General features: G+C 55.5%; 1 protein-coding gene across 5 annotated transcripts in view; it reads right to left on the bottom strand.

Moving 5' to 3' along the window:
• PTCH1 (patched 1) overlaps positions 1 to 11,156 on the bottom strand; it is a 71,733-nt gene extending 60,577 nt beyond the window's left edge. For 2 of the 5 annotated variants that reach the window (XM_058695493.1, XM_058695494.1), the window contains exons 1-2: positions 2,520 to 2,762; positions 689 to 881 (exon numbers count right to left, since the gene is read on the bottom strand). In XM_058695493.1, coding sequence (XP_058551476.1) covers positions 689 to 881; positions 2,520 to 2,717 — 391 coding nt within the window. In that variant the 5' untranslated portion in view covers positions 2,718 to 2,762. Of the gene's footprint in view, positions 1 to 49; positions 132 to 688; positions 882 to 1,567; positions 1,771 to 2,519; positions 2,763 to 11,042 lie in introns of those variants that run through there. The other 3 variants (XM_058695495.1, XM_058695497.1, XM_058695496.1) reach the window with 3 other exon arrangements.
• Between the last annotated feature and the right edge of the window lie 1,094 nt (positions 11,157 to 12,250).

Raw genomic sequence — 12,250 nt, 5'->3', positions numbered from 1 at the left:
TTCAACTCCTTTCCTCCCCACCCCCACTTTTTTTTTTTTTTTTTTGTACCTTGAGACAAATGTTTTTTTCCCCCAGAGTTGAAAGCTGTCCAAAAACAGGACCACACACGCCGCCGCCTCCGCAGGCCCGCGCTGCGCCCGCCCCCCACCCTCCGCGGCGCGGCGGCCACGGCCGCCGGGGGCGCGCGCACTCCCTCCAGCCGGAGGGGTGGCCTCTCTCTGCCCCCCCCTTCTTTCTCTTTGGACGTGGTGGGTGGGGGTGGGGGAGGGAAGGACGCCGAGGAGGAGAGCCAGGAGCCGAGAGGCCTTCCTCCGACCGCGTCTCCGGCGCGGCGGAGGCGAGCAGCGGCGGCGGCAGGCCCCAGGGGTCCCCGGCCGCGCGGAGTGGTCCGTCCCGCGGAGGGGCCTGGCGCCCCCGCCGGCCCGCCCTCGCCACTCTCTCCCACAACACCTAGCAAAGCGCAGCGCCCCGAGTAGATTACAGCGCGGCCTTTGTCGGGCGGGCCTGGCTCCCAGCCAGGCGCCCAAACAATAAACAATTCCCCCTGGTGCGGGCAGGGGGTTCTCGCTCGCCACAGAAAGGCTCTAGGTGGACGCTGGCAAATATCTTTATCAGTTGGAAGGAGGACGGGAAGGGGGCCTGGGCTGGGGGACGAGAGGTCGCTGCGGCGGGCGCTAGGTCTCTTACCTTCCACCCACAGCTCTTCCACGTTGGTCTCGAGATTAGCTGCCTTTAATCCCACAGCGAAGGCCCCAAATATGAGGAGGCCCACAACCAAGAACTTGCCGCAGTTTTTTTGAATGTAACAACCCAGTTTAAACAAGAGTCTCTGAAACTTCGCTCTCAGCCACAGCGGCGCTTTCCGGCCAGTAGCTTTCCCCTGAGGATGAAGCAGAAGGGAGGAGTGAGCGCCGGGGAGTCGCGGCCCGCGCGCCCACGCCGGCTTGCGCGCACCCGCCCGCGGATCCCGCGACATCCGTGGGTGGGGGGTGCCCTCGGGACTGGAACCCAGGCTGGCCCCGGGTAAGGCGAGCGGCGTGGGGGGCGCCTGGACATAAATCAAAGTGGGGCTGCAGCGTGGGAGCTGCACCTTGGCGACAGCAGGGACAACCCCCCGCTCGACCCGCGCAACATCCCCGAAGGTGTCTTGGGGGCGTTGGGGAGAAGGGCTGCAAGAACAGGGGGAAGGGAAGCCGAGGCAGAGAGGAGAGAAATCACTCATCACAGGCAATATTCACCCCGGAGCCGGGAAGGGAGGGGCTGCTCAATGTCTGCGATGGAGCCCACCATTTAAGAACCAGGAAACCAAGGGTCCCTTCCCCGCAAGTCAAGCCCCATCTTTTACCCCTCTCGGGGTGCCCCGGCAGGGATGGGGGCTGGGGGACGAGCGCGCTCTGGGAACAATGTATTGCGGGCTCCCCGAGCCTGACCCCCGCCCCGCGTGGTAGTAAGTGGGGATCCACGTGGTGAGCGCGGCCGCCGGAGCTCACTCGCGACGCATTTCCATAGCGTTGGGAGACGCTGTGTGAGCTGAATTAGGAAGTGGGGCAGCCATCTGCAACTTACGACAACATTTGTGATCGGAAGAGGGCAGCCACATGGATCTTTCCCTCCTCTCCCTTCCCATCTGGTTAAACGTAAAAAGTAGCCAAGTGCACGGGGTAAGGGCCCAGGCCGGCGCAGGCGGGGGTCCTGGCTGGGCGCTGGCTGCTCCCGGCGGCGGCGTTTCCCCGGCGCTGGCCGCTGCCCCGGCGGGCCCCCGTCTGGGTGCTCGCCTTCCCTGGATTCCACACATTTCAGCGAGCCTCGTAAACACAATGAACCCGGCCGCTTGGCAGACAAGTACCGCGGATTTAAGGTGGCAATTTGTTTACAACTTTCCCTTTCCCCTCAGGCTCTGAGAAGAGGTGGCTCAAAAACTAAAAAGGAAGAGGGGAGATGCCCTCTTCCAAGGATAATTTTTAAGAGGGTAGAGATCTCATGTTCAACAAAAGCAAAACCGGCTGCCAAAAGAGGAAACCACCTTTATTTCGGCTCCCTCCCCCCCCTTCCTCTCTCCGCCTCTCTCCACTCCGCCTCCCCCTCCAAGATGTTAAGAAATGTGGCAGCATTACAGGGGTTTAGGTTGCAAATAGGGGCAGGGGCGCGGGAGCAGGGGGCTACGGGGCTGGGGGCACTGGGCTGTGCCGCGCTGAGGCCGCCCTCGAGGTGGTCCTCTGTGGACCGCTTTCCAGTGCTCCGGAAAAGGCTTGCCGGGGAGGGCGCGTACACACACACACACACACACACACACACACACACACACACACCCTCCACCCCCTGCGGACCTCAGACAGCCCTTTCCTCCTAGGACCGGAGGGAGGGTTTGAATTTTTCAATCCCCACTTGTCTGCTTCTTTTCCTGGAGAGGTGTGTGTGTGTGTGTGTGTGTGTGTGTGTGTGTGTGTGGCGGGGGCGATCCCAAAGAGGAAGAGGAGGGAAGAGAGAGTGGGAGGAGAGGAGAGAGTCTGAAATGCACCTTGGAAATCTGCTCCAGAGCGAAGGCGGCGTCGCAGTAGCTGGGCCGGTGCAGATAGTCCCGGTCCAGCGCGGCGTTGCGGCGCAGCCCCCCGGTCCGTCTGCGCCTCCCGCCGCCGGCCGGCCGGCCCGGGGCCCCGCTGCAGCTGCCGCCGCCGCCGCGGTCCTGGGGCTCCGCGGCGTTACCAGCCGAGGCCATGTTGCCGCCGCCGCCGCCGCCGCCGCCGCCGCGGGAACCGAGGCTTCCCGGGCGGCCCGGCGCGCTGCTGCCGCCGCCGCTGCGGGCTCCCGGCGCGCCCGGGCGCTCGGCTGGCGTGGACGCTGCTGGCCGCCGGCTGTTCGGGCTGGGGTTGACAGACCTGCTGCTGCTGCTGCTGCTGTTGCCGCTGCTGCTCACACGGCGGGCGCTGCTGCCGCTGCGGCCGCAGCCGCTGCCGGGGAGTCAGACCCTGCGCCATCCATTGCCACATTGCGCGGGGGTCCCGAGGTCCCTGCGGCCGCCGCTGCCCACATCCAGTTCTCGGGAAGGCGAGAGCCGGCGCGCGGAGCCAGCCTGTCCTTCGGGCGCTCGCGCGGAGCTCCTCGCGGTCCCCAACTCCCCCTACCCGCCCCCCGCCCCGCGCCGCGACCCCTTCACTGCAGAAAGCGCCAGCAAATCCCCGCCGCTCCCGCCGGCCTCGCAGTCTCCCTCGGCGCCTCCCGGGTCGCCCGAGCGGCCGCGGAGGGTAAGCGCAGAGCCACTGCCGCAGGGTCCGTGGGTGCCCGGCGGGTCTCAGCGCTGCCGGGCCGGGGCAGCCGCCGTCGCCGCTGCTCCCGCGGCGGCTGCTGCTGGCGGTGGCGGCTCCTGAAGCTGCTGCTCGGGCTGCTCGGGCTCTGGCTGCTGGGTTCGCGGTGGCTGTTCGGTCCCGGACTCTGCTTTCTTGTGCTCCTCGCCGACCCGCTGGACCATTCTGCCCCAGTGCAGCGCGCCTCTCTCGCTCCCGGGACCTGGGGACTCCGCTCTGTGTGTGTGCAGCGGGCAGCGGCCGCAGCAGCTCCTTGATTCAATAGATGAGATGGAAGAAGAAAAAAAAGAACTCTCTCCATTTGGAGAAAGAGGAGGAGGAGGGGAGGGGGTGGAGGGGGAGAGACCGAGCGAAAGAGAAAAAGGCTGGAGCTCCCGCCCCCGGGGCTGTCAGATGGCTTGGGTTTCTGCGACGCGATTGGCTCGCGGAGGGCAGAAATTACTCAGCAAACATGACTATTATTAGCTGCTTAGCAACAGCTCACCAAAGTAGAGAGACCACCCAGGTAGGCAACCCCAGTGTGTGCATCCCCGGCTTCGGGGGGAGCCTCCGAGAGCGCCAACCTTCTCGCATGCAATACTTCCATTAAGGAATGCTCCCCCCTCCCTTTTCTTTCTTATTTCTTTTCTTTTCAACAGTGTCTTCTTTTTGTAAGACGCCTTTTGCGCGCGCACACACACTCTCTCACACACACACATCCACGAGCATTTGCCTCGCGATAGACACGGGGGGAAATGTAATATTTTTTTAAGCGCTTAAACAATTTCTGAAATTCCTCAAAGAAAACCCTTTCAGAGGCACCTTGGCCTCAAGCTGCAGCAAATACTGGGAGGTCCGGCTTGAATTCCCAGGCCTGCACCAATAATGACAGGGTGGTGGATAGTGCGCCAGTGTGTGCCAGATTTTTTTTTTTTTCTCCTCTCTTTTCTTTTCTAACTAAAGAGAAGACTTAGGCTCTCGCAGGGAACAACGCCTCGCATTAAGATAAACAAAATGGAAAGTTAAAGAGGAAAGTAAGGACGTTGGGGAAAGCCACCCTTTCTTAAAATCCTCCCCCCCACCCCACACCAAAACCCACGGCAGCACAGTCGCCGTTTGAAGGAGTCAGTGTTTTTAAAACGTGGAATCCAGACACCGAAGTAGTCTTGTGGAGGCAGAGGCGTTTTTATTTGAATCTTTAATATGACATATGCAAAAGAGAAACAACAGAATCTTTTTAACAATCCGGAGCAACGGAACTGTTTCCTTAAGAGAAAAAAGTTTTCCTATTTGGGGTTCGTTTGGACGCCCCCCTTTTATTACTCATGTGCCTTTGTTTACTTAAAGTCTTTTTAAAGTTTTATTTTTTTCAAAAATTGGTACGCATCCTGTTATATTTAATAATAGCGTGACGTTGGGGAGAATAAAGGCTTTGATGTTGGATTCATTCGAAACAAATTGTGCGCTGATTGCGAGGACTTGTCAGGACACTGCGGCCAGTGTCACCGAGACATCCCGGGGATTCGCTTCCCGTTGGGGAGGAAAACACGCGACCCTCTGAAGTAGATCCTGGGGCCATAGACAAATTAAACTATCTACACAGTTCCGCTTATTGAAAAATAGAATTTTTGAGGAGTGTAATTTGTTTTTCTTAAGTTTGCAAGTTATTAAATTCCTCCCTGAGATAGGGACCAGACCCCGCAAATTCGATTCTGCTTCCTTTTAGTATTTTTCTTTTTTAAAAACGTGGTTGAACTGCAGAGGGGGACCCCGCGGCAGCTAGAAGCCGACCGCAGCAGTGAATTGGAGCAGTGTGGCTTTAAGATGCACACGGTGTGTGTTCATTGAAAAAAAAGAAGAAAGAAAGGAGAGGAAAGGAAAGAAAGAAACCCAGATGGAGGGAAAGGGGGAGGAGCAGGGAGAAGGCGGAGCCCATGCGGCCACGTGACTCAGGGCCGGGCCAGCGCAGCGCGCACTCGGCTGCCGGGAGGCCTAGGCGCGCGCGTGCCTCCGCCTGCGCGCGCACCCGAGCTCCGGGACTCCCCGCGCGGCCCAGGCGGAGCAGGTAGGGAAGTCGGTGCGCTTGGCTCGAGCCGGGCGGACTCCAAGTCTCCAGCGCGGCCTCCCGGGAGCCCAGACGAGGCTAGCACCCCGCCGGCGCTGACGGACGTGCCGAACGCGCCGTAGTACATTCCTGAAGGCGGTCCGGCCCCCTTACGTTGCCCAATGTCCGCGCGGCCTCCCTGCAGCCGGCCAATGGCCGAGCGCACGGGTTCCCTTCCCATTCAGCTGCCGGGCGTCCGCGGCCCCTGCCCGAAGGGGACTGCAGCGGGGCGCGCCGGCCACCCGGGCGGCCCACGCGGTTCCTGCGGGGGGCTTGTCGGCAGCCCTCCCCGCTCTCTTCCTTCCTCTTTGGCGGTTTCCCCCTCCCTCCTTTCCCTTTTCCTTTCTTTTTCCTCTTTCACGTGAACCCTTTCTCCTCCCTACCCAGCCTCCCCACCTTCCTTCTAGCTTTTTCTCCGTCCTGGTGTCAATGGGAGGCCCTGTCTCCTGAATCCCAAACCGGCGGAACGTGTGAGGGACCCTGGGCGGAATAGGGTGGCTCGTAGAATAGAGACAAAGACAGTAAAAGTGTCTTGAGGATGTTTTCGAGATCAACAGGAGGACCGGAGCACTCGGCTAGCGCGGAAATTCAAAACTCAAAACTCTGAAGGAGCACGTGATTTTGTGCGCAGCTCTGGGAGGGCTGCTAAAATCCAGAAGGGAAGGCAAGCACCGTGCAATTAAAATGACACTACCTTAAAATATAATATCAAAGGAAGATTGGGCTCGACACATAGCAAGTTTAATCTTGAAGCGATATCCTGATCTTTATTCTGTTTGATAAAGAACATAAAGCAGGAAAGGTGATTCATTCTACCTTTTTTTACTGACTGGTTCTGCAGACGTTTCAAGTCAAACTCTTAAGTGCTTGCCGCTGGAAATTATTTTTCAGAGAATTGGGGGTTGTGCCCCTAGGTTTTTTTTTTTTTGTTTTTTTTGTTTTTTTTAAATTTTTTTTTTCAATGTTTTTTAATTATTTTTGGGACAGAGAGAGACAGAGCATGAACGGGGGAGGGGCAGAGAGAGAGGGAGACACAGAATCGGAAACAGGCTCCAGGCTCCGAGCCATCAGCCCAGAGCCTGACGCGGGTGCCCCTAGTTTTACATGTCAGTCTTTTGATATTTGAGTCGTGCTGTATGTATGTAGCAAGGTAATCATGTAGCCATAGGTTGCTATTGCTATGTTTGTCTTTTCACATTCCTTTACAGCGTTTGAGACCAGAACATTAGTTGTGCCTCCTAATCTTTTATTTATAGCAATTTTAGTATAGCCACTTGGATTATGGAATTCTAAAGTGAAATTATAGGCTATGTACACATCATGGTTACTTATTACTCTCTGCACGCAGCTGCATATCCTCTCGTTCTGACTGCTTCTACATGTGCACCATTTCAATGGTAAAGCCTCTTCCACTCGGGCTCATTTCCCTCAGTTTGACTTAATTCCTAAACGTTTTAAACATTGATCTCCCCGGTTTTCAGCGCCCTCAGCCTCCTCACCCGCTGTTTGATAGGTTAACTTTTCAGCATCTCAGACAATAGTCCAGGCCTGTAAATTCTACCCATCGGTTCCAGGACGCAGTCCCCAGCCTGGGCTCTAACAAGCGCTATCTTAATCTCCCCACCCCCACCCGCCGCTTCCCCTGTGGTCTGCTTTTTTCATACACAGAGATGAATTACTTTGAGGATCTAATTGGCCTTGTTTCTGTAACGTTTTAAGAAAGGGAAGAGGAGCCAGTGTAAAAGCCTGCTCGACTTGGGTGGTCAGGGCTGAGGCTGCCCCCAATTTGCCTCATTGCTGATGCATGCGAGTGCGACATTCCCAGCGATAATGTTGTTCCTAATCAATCTGCCCTTATTTACATTTGTAAGCGTTGTCGGCTTTAATATGCATGCCCTGTGCAGGGGACTGCTGTGCCACACCGGGTTTGTTAACTTCAACTTAGCCATAAGGATTCTCCAGACCTGAAATGAGGCTGGCTGAAGCAGCCAGGCCTGGGAAGGTGTCTGCTAGGAAGACAGTCCCTTTTGGCCTTTCTGCAGGGTGGCTCCCCTCCTGAGAGTTACCAGATAAGTGAGAGCTTGGGGCCTTTTCAACCAGCAGGAGTTGCCCTCTTTGGAGCAACAGTTGAGTGCTGTCTTTCCCCTTTCCAAGTAAAGGGGGAATGTATGGTCTCTATCAATTGTCATTTGGGTCTCCCCATCATTATCCAAGACTTCATCATAGGAGTCTGTAGTTTTCAAACAGATATTCTTAAACTTTTAAAATCTGAATCCTTCATATATTTTCCCTTCTCCATTCCAATACTTCAAACATCCATGGCCACACCACACACATCTCAAAATTGACATCCAATTATCCAAGTGATAACACTGGGAAATGAAATATCTGCCCTTTGTATCTGGACATTGCAATGATAAGCAATTGTGGGCTTGGCTGAGTAATGAGAAACCATAGTGAGATTTGACTTTTCACTGGTTACTCAGATGAGACTAAATGGGTCTTTAAAATCTAGTGTGATTTAGCTAGTTTTTGCACAGTAGAAATGAATAAAGGGGTAAATGTATTCCAGTCAATTGATCTCTGGGCCATGTTATAATTTTGCCTGAGTTTAATATTCTTTTCAAATGCAAAGAAGTGCAAGTATTATATTAAGTCCCACAGTATGCCTGTTGAGAGACTGGGATGGGGAGAGGAACTGGGGATTTGATGTAATGTCTGTTTCTGGGTGGGGAGCCCAGGGTGCAAGATGTGAGTGATGAGCCAGAGCCTGAACAGTTCAAAGCAGGTACCTTGGATAACTAGTCTATTCTATTCGAGCAAGTATGCCACCATCCACCACATTTTCTTGGCTCCCTAAGAATGCCTTATTATTTTCTCATTGGCAGCTTTTGTATTTATTTAAAAGGTGATGGTAGAAAATGAGTCTAAAAGGTTTCAGGGGTGGGAGTGAAAAAAAAGACTCAGCAGCCACAGAATGTGAAACCCCTAAGTATGACTCCCCTCCCCTTCCCCTTCTACCTTCTGTTTCCTCCCCTATTCCCCCCTCCCCAGGACTGGAGGAAAGGGAACAGCTCTAGCCAACTTGTCAAAATAATGCTGCTAATTACCCCTGATCTCCTTTAATGGGAAGCTGCTCCCAATTCCACAAAAGAGTAAATGAGGGGTCTACAGCACAAACCCAGGAACACTGGCATTTTTTGAGTCTGTAGTGAGCCTGGGGTGGGGTGGCAGAGGGGAGATGTCCTGAGAAGATCCCAGAAATCTCCACATTTATTACTCCAGGTTCAAATACTAGTTTGAAAAGGGGAATTAGACTTTATGCAGCAGAGAAAATGTCCAGAGCCTACAATGAACTTGAAAGAAAACACAGCATTGATCCTTGTATTGATTCCCCCCTTCTCAAGTATCTTCTTACCCACATTGCTCCAGTGGATAGAGATGTATTCTGGAAAGACCCAGACTTTGAACATTTTTTTCTCCATCTCTCTCTTGCCTCATCTCTATCTCCCCATCTAATATATCTGTATCAAGCTTTGCATTTGGCAGAAGGCACACCATTCATTTCAGTGATCTCTGCCATTGGGTCTTGCATGAAAAAGAAGCTGAGCAACATGATCCCTTTGACCCACTGCTGGAGCAACAAATTTATTAGAGATATAGGCATGAGAAATGAAAGGGAAGTAAAACAATTCCAGCTTATTGTGTGTCTTTCTTTCATACTGCTAATCCGGTTTACACATCACGCCTACATGTCTCAATAGGGCTTTATACACTGTGGCAGAGGCGGGAGAAAATAAAAGGTGTGTGTGTGTGTGTGTGTGTGGTGTGTATGTGTGTTTGTGTGTGAGTGTGAGAGAGAGAGAGAGAGAGGAATGAGGATAAAAACAGGGAAGACAGATATTTTAATCCATATTGTTTTGCTATCTGTAGAAAGTTGAAGACAATTTGTAAAAACAGCCTTCCCCCCCCCCCCCCGCCCAAATCATTCCAAATGGTGTGAACTCCTATTCAAATAGCTTGTTAGATTAGGACTAGATTATAACCAGAAATTAGATACACTTCTCACAGTGAGTTTGAAATGAAGCTAATACCCCAAATTGAGAATGGGTCTATTGGTGTCCACCTTGATTCAACATTTTAATATAAAAAGGTCTTGGACTCAAAGGCATTTTACAGCCTTGTGGAAGGAAGCTGGGTGACAACTGGAACACACACAAACTCTCAATTGAAAGCCCCTTGTTTTACAACATGGGTGCACAATGCACCTGAGGCAACAATTTATCCTGAGGTACCACCCAGAAATAATAAGTTACAGTAACAAAGGATGACACCAAAAAGCATTGTCTTTCTTTGTGGAGGCAATTAATTGCATGTTGAACTACTGGAGGAAAAACAAAACAAAAACGGAACACACACAGAATGCAATAGTCCTGAAAAAGCACTATTGTATTTCAAGACCTCAGTTACACAATTATTAAAATTTAGAGCCACCCATTGTGGGTCTTTATTTCTGTCTAGTCCTTTTAGATTTCCCCTCCCCGGGGAGGATAAAAGCGGAAGAAAGTAGTCTTCTCTCCCAGGTCTAGGAAAAGATTGGTCTCTGGGTGTCTTCCATAGACAACAATCCATATGGTTCTTCTTAGGTGTTGTAAATTGACATCTGAAAAGTTTGGACTGATTGCTCATCCACACACTAGGAGTCATTTTTAGCATGAACTTAAATACCTGGAGGCATAGCACATGTCATCCCAGAGGTACAGTCTCTGGAGGTCCTGTGGGCCCAGTGTGGCATCGGGTCTAAAGGGGTTTGAATCAGCCCACCCCACTTCAGGACTCCCCTGAGGCCACACTCAGCACCCGGCTAGCCGGCGACCTCTCTAATGGGTGGCAGGCACCAGAACGTCCGATTCCGTGGGCGCAAGAGTCAACACGTACCTCTCTCCCACCCGTGCCCCCTTCCTGAACTCAGAAAAGCACCTCTGGCCCTTTTTCCCACCTACGGCGGAAGGAGGGGGGAATGTGTGAGCTCCGGGCTTTTAAGGTGCTTCTCTCCTAGCCCAGGGTGTCGCACTCCAGGCGTCCGGGTGTGGGTGCGGGAGCGTGCGCCCGTGCCCTCCAGCAGGTCTCCACCAGCGCCTCCGAGACGAGAGGACTAGGTCCGGTGCGCGCGCTCCCGGCCCGCACCCTCCCCCCGGCGCTGTCACTCTCCGCACCAGCCCTTCCGACCCAGCTCTGCCTCAGCTGGCGAGTCGGGAGCCACCAGCAGGCTGCGGAGCGGAAGCCAAGGTGGCGACCCTTTCAAGCGTGAAAATGGGATCCCAGGCGACCCCCTCCGTGAGAACTCCCCCCGGAGCCGTTCCCCGGCCGGGCCCGCCGCCGCCGTCGGCCCCCGCCCCGCTCCGCGGGGCCGGCCTCGGGGGGCGGGGGCCCGGAGCGAGCGAGCGTGGAGACGCGGGCCGGCGCTCCCGCGCCCCGGCGGCGCAGCCCACCCAGCCCCGCGGCCCCGGCGCGCCGCCCCCCCCCTTCCCGCCCGGCGCCCGGCCCTCTGTCCGCCGCGCGGGGCGCCCGGCCCCGCAACCCCGCGGCCCCGGGGGCGCACGCGGCGCGAGGGCAAGGCGGCGGTGGCGGCGGCGGCCGCGCCGGCTGCACTCACCATAGCCGGCCGTCAAGCCCTGCCCGGAGCGCGGGTGCCGATGGCGCGGACGCTGGGCTTGGATTTCACATCAATTCCTTTTTTCCCCTCGCCCCCCTTTCCTGGTCCTCCGCTCCTCCGTCTTCTCCCCGTCTTCCCTCGTCTCCCCCTAGCCTTGTCGCTGCGGGTCTCTTTGTCTTCCCTGTCGTCTTTTTCTTCGTCTTCGTCTTCGTCTTCTCCTCCTCCTCCGTCTTTACAAAAGGAACGGAAAGTGTAAAAACCCCGGCGCGCTGGGCCGCCGGAGGCTTTCGGCGGAGTGCAGCGCGGACTCACAATTACAAGCCTGTTTCTATTAAGCAGTTCCATGGCCCTCGGCGTGGGTGGTCTGCCGCGCCATAGGCAGGACCTGTCAGGGTCACGTGACAGATCCGAAAACTTTACCCCTTTACAATAAACTCAAGGAAAGCAAAGTAAACTCGAGGAACGTGCTATCAGCACAGCCCTCCTGGGTAAACAGGCGCTCCCCTCCCCGCCTTCCTGGGAGGCGCCCAGCCGCGCGAGCTCCTGCGAGCCCCGGCCGCCCCCTCCCCGCCCCCCGCGGCCCTGTCTGCGGGGGGCCTCTGGGCGGGGGGTCTCGGCTCGCCACCTCGCCTTCCCCACCCCACCTTGTGCTCCGTCCCCACCCCCACCTTATTTGCTAACTTTTAGCCACTTGCCCGAACCCGGGGGCGGGGGTTGCTAGGGGAGCGGGGAAGCTCACTGCAGCATCCCCAGCGCTCCGGCAAGTGCGGGGTGCCCAGAGCGCGGCCGAACACCACCACCTTGCCTGTCCTCAATTCTCAAAGCCCTTTCCTGCTCGCATTCCCACGGAAGCCCTGAGAAGCTGGGATCATTCTGGTTGACAGGCCCACAGGCTGACAGGGAGGCAGAGAGCCAGGGAAGCCGGGCAGATAACAAGAGCCTCCCTTGGGGAAATGTTCAGTGCACCAAGATGTATGTAGATTCGCGTCGTTTCTGTCCGAGGTCCCTGGGAAGCTGCTGCTTCTGAAGAGCCCAAGGTGGAGTCCCTTGGAAACCAAGATTGGTAGCTGGCTGAGGAATTACTAATTGATATTTGCTTTTTTTCCCTTCCAATTACTGTGGTTTTTGGGGTATGCCACCCAAATGCTCCCACCCACGCTGCTTTCCCAAACGAGGCAAGCTTGGGTGATGGGGTTAGACGGAAGTGC

Source organism: Neofelis nebulosa, chromosome 12 (assembly GCF_028018385.1).
Source record: "Neofelis nebulosa isolate mNeoNeb1 chromosome 12, mNeoNeb1.pri, whole genome shotgun sequence".
NCBI lineage: Eukaryota > Metazoa > Chordata > Mammalia > Carnivora > Felidae > Neofelis > Neofelis nebulosa.
Note: the sequence above shows the minus strand (reverse complement) of the source record. Positions and strands in the feature narration are given on the sequence as shown.